General features: G+C 33.7%; 1 protein-coding gene across 2 annotated transcripts; it reads right to left on the minus strand.

The window, feature by feature from the left end:
* Positions 1–2,675: 2,675 nt before the first annotated feature.
* Positions 2,676–7,939, minus strand: LOC104587310 (elicitor-responsive protein 3-like). 2 transcript variants are annotated; one of them, XM_010244861.3, is made up of 7 exons: positions 7,768–7,939; positions 7,525–7,629; positions 7,299–7,425; positions 4,719–4,790; positions 3,374–3,419; positions 3,093–3,273; positions 2,676–2,992 (listed from the first exon to the last, which is right to left on the minus strand). In XM_010244861.3, the coding sequence occupies exons 1-7, from the start codon at positions 7,799–7,801 to the stop codon at positions 2,955–2,957; spliced, it is 603 nt and encodes a 200-aa protein (XP_010243163.1). In that variant the 5' UTR covers positions 7,802–7,939; the 3' UTR covers positions 2,676–2,954. The 2 variants fall into 2 exon arrangements, with proteins under 2 accessions (XP_010243163.1, XP_088757396.1); XM_088901270.1 differs by lacking the exon at positions 4,719–4,790 and having other exon boundaries at positions 7,768–7,926.
* Positions 7,940–10,230: the final 2,291 nt, after the last annotated feature.

Consider the following 10,230-nt stretch of genomic DNA (forward strand, 5'->3'; position numbering starts at 1 on the left):
TACCCTATTTGCCCTCATTTTTTTCAATAAATTTAAATATAAAGGGATAAATTTTGTCCTTAGAAAATTCCATAAATATTCTTGAGGCCATTCATGCTTTTTAAAGTAGTATAGATTTGTGCTCCTATGCATTCACACCAATATAAATGAAATTTGCAATGCAACCAAACTAAGGCTCCATTTGGGAAGAGTGAAAATACAAAAATGTTCAATACAAATTCAAATATGTATGGTTCATAAAAATGCAAAATTGGTTTGGTTTGTAATGATAATTTTGTACTCTTATCAAATGATTTTTAGTTGTGATCAAGGTTTAAAAAATTGCAATGTATCGGTTAATACGGGCTGATACGTATCATTCTAGCAACATCCCGATACATGGAATGCTACAAATCCAGTAGCTTCGTTCCTTTTCGTATGTATCGGATTGATACGAACCTGTATTGGGTCATTTTGAATCTGTATTGACCGATATAGGACTGATATTTTGAATATATCGGCCGATACATATTGTAATATTCGATTATCTCTCTCTCATAAATAAGCCTATTTAATAATTCTTTGTCTCTGTAATAACTCCTACTTTTAAGGAAACTTGCCCTAAATAACTCCTAATCCCCTATAATTATTACCTCTGTCTTAATAACTCCTTTTCTCTCTTAATTAATAATTAATTACTACATTTATGACAATATTCAAATTAAAATTTTAATTTGACCTGCCATTAAAGCAATAATTTTGAAGTTGACTTGCCATTAAACCAACATATTTAAAAATACAAATAAGAAAGGTAAGGAGAATTATACCCTAGTAATTTGATTGTAATAAACATAAACAAACGATTACACCATATTCAATTGTTGATTATAATTGTGTGTATTATTATTCTTTAAGCAAATATTTTTCTCTTAATGCATAGTCATTAATTCATGTTAAAATTGATTATTAAAATTTATATACTAATAAACATTTATATAAATTATATTAATTTTCTGAAAATTAATACACATTTTACTCCTTCCATTATCTTCCACTATTACCAATTTGTCCCTATATCTCACATTTTATATAAACTATTGAGGTATGGGTTTGTATGTTTAAATAACTTGTTTTCTTTATAAGTGTTTAAATAACTTATTTAAGGTTATATAAAATTTATATTTGTTGTTATTAATGTATTTTTTTAAGATTTATATAAGTTTCCTAATGTATCCAAAGCATATTCCGAAACGTCTTTTAAAATTATCTTTCTGATATACCTTACATTTCCGATACTCTGAACCTTGGTTGTGATAGTTATAAACTTGAATCCCCATATTGGAATCTACCTTCTTACCATTGACCAACTTTCATGGATGCAAACTTTGCTCTTATTTTGATTGCAAACATGTCTTGAAATCTATGCTAGCTGTCATTTCCAAGATACAAGTGCATTCTAACCAAACACCCGCAAAACGGAATTAGTGTGTATATGCACTGAACTGGCATTTACACTCTTCCCAAATGGAGCCTAAGGAAACATAGCTAAGATTACTGATTAATAGAACTAGCATAAGGGCACATGCAAGTAAATGGAGTTCACATATGTGCCCCACAGCACATCCCCACCTAGTATTGGGAACATCTTCCAGTGATGTCTCATCATTAGAGGTGTAAAGTGGGTCATGCTTGAAAAGATTGGGGGTCGGCCCAACACGGCCCATGGCCCAAGCCTGTGTCGTCCGTGCCGCGGGCCGGGTTGGCCCACGGGCTAAGTCTTGGCCCAAGTCGGGCCATGGGCCGGGCAAAAGCTATTTTTGCCTATTTATTTAAAGAAATTGAAAAAGAAAACATAAAATTTTGATGTATACAATTGCTTATATATATAAAACAATTAAATAAATTAGTATAATAAAATTGAAAACAATTGTTTATTTTATTAATATATTATATAATATATATTATTATATAATTATAATTTATATAATATAATATTATATATATATATAAGTATATATAAATATATAAATAGTATATATGGGTCGTGTTGGGTCGGGCCGTGGGCGGCATGGCCCACTACCCATAGCCTGCTTGGTCGTGTCATGCCAGCCCAGCCCATGGACCTAAAACCCTAGGCCCAGCATGACATGGACCATCGTGTCGGGCCTAGCATGGCCCACATGCCACCGTGCCGGCCATGCCAAGCCAGTCCAAAGTCAATGGACCCAGCCCGATTTATACCATTACTTCTCATCTCCCGTACATATTATGAAGAGATGTTCCCAATGCAAGGTAGAGATGTGGGGGGCATAGATGTGAACTCAAATAAATAGTAAAGATATAAATTGATATTAAATATCTAAGTTAACTTTTATGACATGCACCAAAATTAAGGCAAACATCAGCTTTATAATAGTACATAGGTTAGTCTAAGTGCTTTGATTTATGGAATTAGTCTAATTGCTTTAAGCAAACAAGCTTTATTTAATTACAAAGCGTTTGTTATCCTGTAACATTTCCAATCAGCACTCACCCCTTCAAAGTGAGCATGAGTGATAACTGATGAGTCTTTTATTTCTCCATTTAACACATCGATTGGTTTTGGAAGCTAGCTTATATGTCCATAAATATTATACCAAACCTTTTATTGTGCATATATCAATTAAAATGCAGACTTAAAAGGAAAATAATAAACATCAGCAAAAGAATTAATAAAAATGCATCATAAATCCAAAGAAAACAAAATATCGGTACATAATTAACGGGCTAACACAAAAATATAGAAGTATCTAATTATTTCTTCCAACATCCAGAGAGGCAAAGCCTCAGTCTTGGACACTTGGACAAGATGATTACCAATAATATTCTCTATTATTACATCTCACTAACAATAACAATTACTAGCTATAACTTGTGCACTCGATTGGGTAATTTCATTCCCCATGAACGTTGTTATATATATACGAAGCTGCACTTCAGAAGGATGGTGGGGGATAGACTCCTGGACATGGTCCTGCAAATAACAATTCCACAAATGGTCAGAAACTCCATGGATGAAAAGTTAATGGTGATGTATCTACAGGAACCAAAGATCCAGAGATAAAGAAAGCTACCTGAGTGAGGTGGGTATGACTGTGGAGGATAGGTTGTTGGTGGGAATGGTTGGGGAGGAAACACAGATGGAGGGAAAGTAGATGGAGTAGGAGGGAATGAAGGGAAATGAGGCTGAACCGGATGGTGATGGACTGGATGTGTCATTGATGAGATGGAGACGGTATGGCTCAGTACTTGTTTCTGCAGTGGACAATTAAATAAGGTAAGATACATCTAAAACCTTGTTTGTTATGTGAGTAGTAATAGAAATTGCTGAACTAGCTAGAGTGTTGAAGCTTACGTTGAAATTTGGACAATGTAATATGACTCGAACATCTCCAGCATATCTACCATGGATTGTAAGTTATGTTATTTTACAAGTAATACGTTTCAGATCTTAAAAATATCAATAAACTTTGAGTAGATGATCATCTGCCTCCGCTGCACTTTCCTACACTTCCACTTAGTCTATGATTACCACTGTCCCATTACGTGTTTGAATGCAAGTGCAGCATTCTCAATTACTTTGAGCAAGTTAGGTTAGGCTGCATTGATGGCTGTGTGTTCAGGGTTGCCATGCATCAATGCAGTCTAAATTCTAAATGGGTGTTTACTGTTTGATTAATTGAATCATGGGCTTATTTTTTTAACTGAACTGTTGGTATTGGTTGAAAAACTGGTAACTGAAACTAAACCAAAGTCAATCCGTTAACTGGTTGATCAATTTGATTAATCATCAGTTTGGTTCATCGATTTTTCTGTTGTTTATATTTATAATGTATATTATAAATTAATATATAAATATATAATAAACAATTGGAAATACATATAAAATATTATATAACAAATAACAAATAATAAATAATATATTATATATTATAAATATATATGAAAAATATATATAATATACATAAATATACATATAATATATAAATATATGTAAATTTGTCAATTGGGTTAACCACCAGTTTTTTATATTATTTAATTAAAAACCGACATGACCAGTTTGATTAACGGGAATTTTTTACTTGGTCTTGTCGGTTCAACTTGGTTTTTGGGTTTTTCAGTTTTTGATGATCAATCCTAAGTGATAACGCCCCACCTGATCATAATTTTGATTAGATGAAGGCAATGACTTTGAAGTAAGTAGACTGTGGAATCAATAATAATTCCTCACACCAGTCATAAATGCTGAAATGCTGAGTGAGATTGAGTTGTTGTCAACCATATAATCAATTTATGATTGGTGTGGGGCATCACCATTGGTTCCAAAGCACCCCACAACCAGTGTGTTCAGCAAATCTGATCTCCTACACATCAATCACAGTTCGGATCAGGTAAGCACATTCAATTAACACTTGGAAAACTTTTTGACACATGTCCCTTAAAATAACCCCATCTTTACCCTTAAAAAAGATTAAAAATCACTTTTGATAGTTGTCAATATTTATCAAGTGCTCATTGAATGTGCTTATTGTATTGTGGCTACTAGATCCAGTCCCTATCAACTGCAAATGCCCCACAATCACTTCAACTCACACTTCATGTGCATAGCTAATGTGGGGCGTTATTATTGGTTAAACAGCCCTTAACACAGCCTTCAAGTGCACAAATTCAGAATCAATTTTGAGCAGATTTCATCTTACCTTCCTTGTTTACATTGTATCGACCAAGTGTTATCGTCGTAACCTTGAGAAAGAACCTTTTGGAGTTGAATCCTAGAGACAAAAATAATAAGTTGAAGAATTCAGTGCAACTTGATGAGAAAACTTATCATTTTGTTGTCTATGTTTGGGCAGGTTGTTTCTTGCCTGTGTTAGAATTCAAGAGAACATGAACCAAAACACAATTACAGAGAAGAAAACACAAGAATCGATATATGTCTGGGTGATTTGGGCGTATACGTGGGTAAATCCCCACAACAATGTATGTATGAATAGTTGGCCTGGTTTTTTATTTTCATTTTTTACATAAAATTTTATAAATGGCCCTATATTACCAAAATCACTAATTATTGCTTGAAAATTATAGTAAATATCAAAATTACTCAAAATATAAAAAATAAACTTATATTTATTGAAATTAATTTTCCGCCAAAATTTTTTCATTATTATCTGATAATATCATTAAATATTAAAATTGACTAAAATTAGTGAAAATATCAATAACTACTTATTTCTAAAAAAATACTGACAATATCAAAATTACAAAAAAAGTAAAAAATAAATATATATTTATTGAAATAAATTTTCCAATTAACAATTACCAATAATATTTAATTATTAAATTTGTATTTATTAATATTTTAATTAATTATAAATTTTTCAGTAATTATTGATTTCAATACTTAATTTTCAAAATTTACCAAAATCAGTAATTTTCAGCAAGTAATTTTTAGTAATTAAATTTTCCAATTTACCAAAATTATAAAAAATTATAGTTTAGGTGTTGATATTTAATAAATAATATTCAATAATATTAATAATTACTGAAAAATATCAAAAATATTTCATAAATTAATTTAACCACGTTTTTGGTTTTTAGATGGTTTATTGGGTATATAACATAGATTAAGAGATCTTTTAGGAGGAATTTTAGGTGGGAGAGATTGTTTTGGGGAAATTTTAGGAGGGAATTGGCTAAGTGATTGGGAACATGAGAGAGAGAGAGAGAGAGAGAGGGAGAGAGAGAGAGAGAGAGTTGGAGTGGGACTCTAATAATGAAGAGAGGGCTGCCGCGTGGCTACATGGAAAGGTTGGGAAAGGGTATGGAAGAAAGAAGAGAGCCTTAAGGAGAAATGAGAAAAGGGGGAATGGGAGGAGAGGGCTGCTCACATGGCCTATGTTGCTATATAATATCGTATAGATAGATATATAGTTTTCCCCTAATTGATAAAAAAAATTAAAGAAAAAACAAAATGTTGATTTTGCCCCTAAGTTTTATTTCTAAAATGTTGATATGAGAGTTGTTAGGGGTAGTTTTGGAATAAAAAACTAGCCTCATACCCTTTCACATTTTCTACTTAAAAAAGAGGTCATGTAACACATTTAATTCCCAAATAAAAATACAAACAATTCCTGATAGTAGATTAATTAAGCAATTGCAGAAAACGCTAAGGGATGTTTTATTAATACACAACTATAAAGGAGGTTTTAGTAAATATGTGAAACTCTAGAGTGTATAATGGATGTATAAATAAAGGATCCTATCTTATTTTAGTATTTAATTCGTTCAGAATCAAATGGGACCTCGGATTAGATATATTTTATTTATAGAATATGTTTTTATGTTTTATATTTAATTTTTATAAATTTATATTAATTTTATCTAAATTTATTAATATTTTAATCAAATCGGATATCCTTAAATAAATAGAGTTCAAATCTGTGGTAGGATTAAAATAGCCTATTCTGTGGTCTACATATCCATCGGATGTCAAATTGGATTTGGATATGTAAGATCCTTATTGGACTAGATTTGGACATTCCTATTCAAATTCGGTCCGATATCCATCTGCAGCCCTATTCCTGCTGGATTCCAACATCACGATATGGACCATTAATTTGGACCGACCATTCATAGAAAACCATATAATTCTATCACTCACTTTCATTTGGTAATTTTATGCCATCCGTGCAGATATACATGCAAAACCACCTTTTATTGAATTGGTAGAATGTTGATATAGGCGGTGTTTGGCATCAATGCCATTGTCCAGAAAACGGCAAAGATGTTTGACTCCATTTTTTTCAAAAAAAAAAAAAACATTGCCCAGATCATCCCTTGAAAATCAGGATGGCATGGTTTGAAACAACATTAAATTTGGCATTTTTTTCATTTTCAGAACCGTTGCTGAATGGTATAATAATATGGCTGGCATCATCTAAAGTGTTGGTTAATGTAGACCAATGCTAAAAACAGTAATACAATTTTAGTACTAAACAAAACCAGTGTTGTTTCTCCAAAAAATAATTTATGTGACAGTATTGATGCCAAACAAAATAGAAAAGGAGCTGTTTTCCGACAAAACCGTATAACAGACCCATATCCATACAACACCGTTTTCTCAGAAAATGGCTTTGAAACAAAATAGAAAAGGTGAATCATGTATGGATACGCACTGCACGTTCCTTTTGCTGTATCCTTAATTTGGGCACAGATAAAAGAGACCAAGAGTAGTGCATGACACCTATATGAACAATTTTCAGAGAGAGAGAGAAGAATACCTTCCACTGCCGATAAAATCATCGGCTGTAAGTCTATGGCTATTCCAGACTGAAACATTCAACTCGCTTAGCCCTTCCATGAGCATGAAGCTGAACTTCTCCTGGAAACTGGGGTTCTTGCCTCCATCTGAACCAAATCATGAAAAGAGAAATCAGCAGAGTAATAACAAATTATACGCAACTGGGGAAAAAACTAATGGATGGAGATTGGAGACAAGACGTGTACCAGTACAGGTCCTGGTCCGGAACTTGGCGCTCCCGTACTCAATGGAAACATATGGGTCTTGCCTTGAAAACCATTCTTTGTCCTTCAACCGAGTACATCCTACAACTGTAACCAGAGAAACCCAGAAACAAATTAAAGATGGAAGATGAAGAAATTGATGATTATGTCATATAAATCCTTATGCGTGTTGCCGTCCAATCTGTATGCGAGTGATTGGAGATGGGCTCATGCATGCATGCGTACCTGTAACCTCAAGCTGAAGGCCTTGAATCGACATGGATGCCTGTGGTGTGTGGAGTACTGGATGGAGTTCTGTATCAAATGATACATCATCGTAAGAGGAAACGATCCATTTAAAGAACCAGAAATGCAAGAACAGATCAAACCCAAGGAATGGACCGAGTCCGTTCAATTTTAAATACCTTTTAGGGCTGACTAGACTTAATTCGATTCAGGTTTAGCATTTAACTTGACCCAGTCATGATGACATTCCTATCAAATTCGGACCTACTATCATTTGAGAATATCAATTTGTTTAACAACCTCACCTAACAGCTTTAGCTTTTAGGTTAAATGGTTTCTTTGAGATGTCATTTCGACCAAATGATATTTTTATTGCTCCCATTATAATTAATTAATTCAGCACATGGTATAGGTGAATCTGTGCTTATTCATATTTCAAGTCCAATAAACTTTAGTATAAGAGGGCATGTTAAAGAATATGAACCTATTCAAGGACCTCATCTTAACAACTTAAACTTTTAGGTGGAATGATTTCTCTGAACCCTAAACTCAAATCTTATCTTTAGAAATAGCTAAACAAAAGCCAATAGGAAAAACCGGGGGAAATTAGTGGGTTGATTACTTATTCGATTGTAAGCCGCGTTACTTGCTAGAGACCCCAAAAATGATAGACATAAGATGCGTACATACCACTTGGTCATCGTTTATAATATAAGATGAACGGATAAACTGGCCCACTGTTTTGAAATTCATTAATTGTGTTTAGATTGAACAAACAAAATAGGGGTTCAGATTGCAAGTGTACGCAGTTTGAAATGAAAGAGAAAGAGGGAGAGATTGACCCATGCAATTAAGCTCCCTCTTATCACTTATTCAATGAATCAAATATACATGGCACCAAGAAAATTAACATTATTTCCTAATCAAGTAACTTGTCTGATAAGATTGAGTCGATTAATTTTTTATTGATTCCACATCATTCTAGAATAATTCAGACACCACTTGCTTATGCTTGCTTGTAAACAAGCTACAACCGATGGGCTTAACATTGCATTGACAACTAGGAAATCGATTATATAATCATATTATATGTTCAAATTAGCCGAATTAGATTTATTTAATTTTACAACTGAAAAGTCAATAAGCAATTTCATACTAGTGTAATATCTTATTCTTATTATTTTAATGAAGATGTCAGTTTAATCAGTTGGCAAAGTTCATGGGCTTTGCCAATAGGATTTTGGTTCATAGAGATTATCGTCTCAAACAAGAATTTAGTCAACAAACATATATACATCACCTGCATTGGCTTTAGTCCCACTACAAGAAAAATGGGGTTATGTCAGTGATCGCAAAACCGCCGGCTCAGTCATGAAAACCGCTGTCTTAAACTTAAGCCAACGGTTAAGACCCCCCCGGCTTTGTCACTGCCGGCTTAGAGACAAAAAATTGCCGCCTTAGGGGCACGATCCAGCCGTCCGGTTTGAAAAAAAACGCTGGCTTGCAAGAGAAAAGATGGTGGTTCTGATAAGAAACCGCCAGCTTAAACATTTTAAATGTCGCGACCAAAAACTGCCAAGATAGACTTGTGAAACTGCAAAATAATGGGCTAAGCCAGAGGTCATAGCTGCCGGCACCGACCGATTTTACTAAAATACTTTTCCTATGGAAATGGTAATGAATGCTTACATATCCATTTTATTTAAAAAATAATTATATTAGTGGTTGTTGTAACCGCTATCATAGGTACATTAGACAGTATATGCCTTTAATTAGATTGATGTATATTATGTTTTATGTATTAACAAAATTAGTTCATTATTGTTTTATATTTAGACCGGTGTATGTCTATGAATTATCCCTTAATTAAATAGAGCAGCTCTTATGGATCTGGAATCGGGGGTGATGGATAATATTAGACTTGGCCCTTATGGTCAGATCTTTCGCTCTAATAACTTTGTCTTTGGATAGTCCATTGCCGGAAATAACCAAAGACGATCACCATGCGAGAAGTAAGGTTACTGTCATGCTCGAAGCGAGATCGACCACCTGCTCATCGTGCCGAAATGATCGCCATGCCATAAGCGGAGACGATTCTGATGTTGAAAGTGATATCTACAAGGGTTGGTTAGTAGATTGTAATATTTGAGGGTGGGGGAGAGATTCTATAAATTTTAGTTAGGGAGAGACGACAATTCAAGTTGGGAAGAGAGGAGGATCTGTTAGGTTTTAATCTCTGTTAAGTGGGCTTACATATTCAGTGAAACAATTGCATTGATGGGCTATTTTGTAAGTGGGCTAAATCAAGTGATTCATTTATGCAAAGCCCGTAGACTTCAACAATAAGGTATGGGGCTTAATGAGTGGATACCACATTTTGGCCCATATAGGCTTAATGGGATCCTATTAGGTCAAAATATAAAGGCTCCTAGGTTATGGTTCCTAATATGTTAAATCATCCAG

Source organism: Nelumbo nucifera, chromosome 3 (genome assembly GCF_055504915.1).
Source record: "Nelumbo nucifera cultivar China Antique chromosome 3, China Antique-T2T, whole genome shotgun sequence".
NCBI classification, from domain to species: Eukaryota; Viridiplantae; Streptophyta; class Magnoliopsida; order Proteales; family Nelumbonaceae; genus Nelumbo; species Nelumbo nucifera.

Excerpts from the sequence above, each read along its gene's own strand:
- LOC104587310 (XM_010244861.3), bottom strand. The coding sequence starts at position 7,801 with ATGTCGATTCAAGGCCTTCAGCTTGAGGTTACAG. Across the intron at positions 4,791-7,298 it reads GATTTTATCGGCAGTGGAAG|GATTCAACTCCAAAAGGTTC; the intron begins GTATTCTTCTCT and ends TTTTGTCTCTAG. Across the intron at positions 2,993-3,092 it reads GTCATACCCACCTCACTCAG|GACCATGTCCAGGAGTCTAT; the intron begins GTAGCTTTCTTT and ends TGTTATTTGCAG.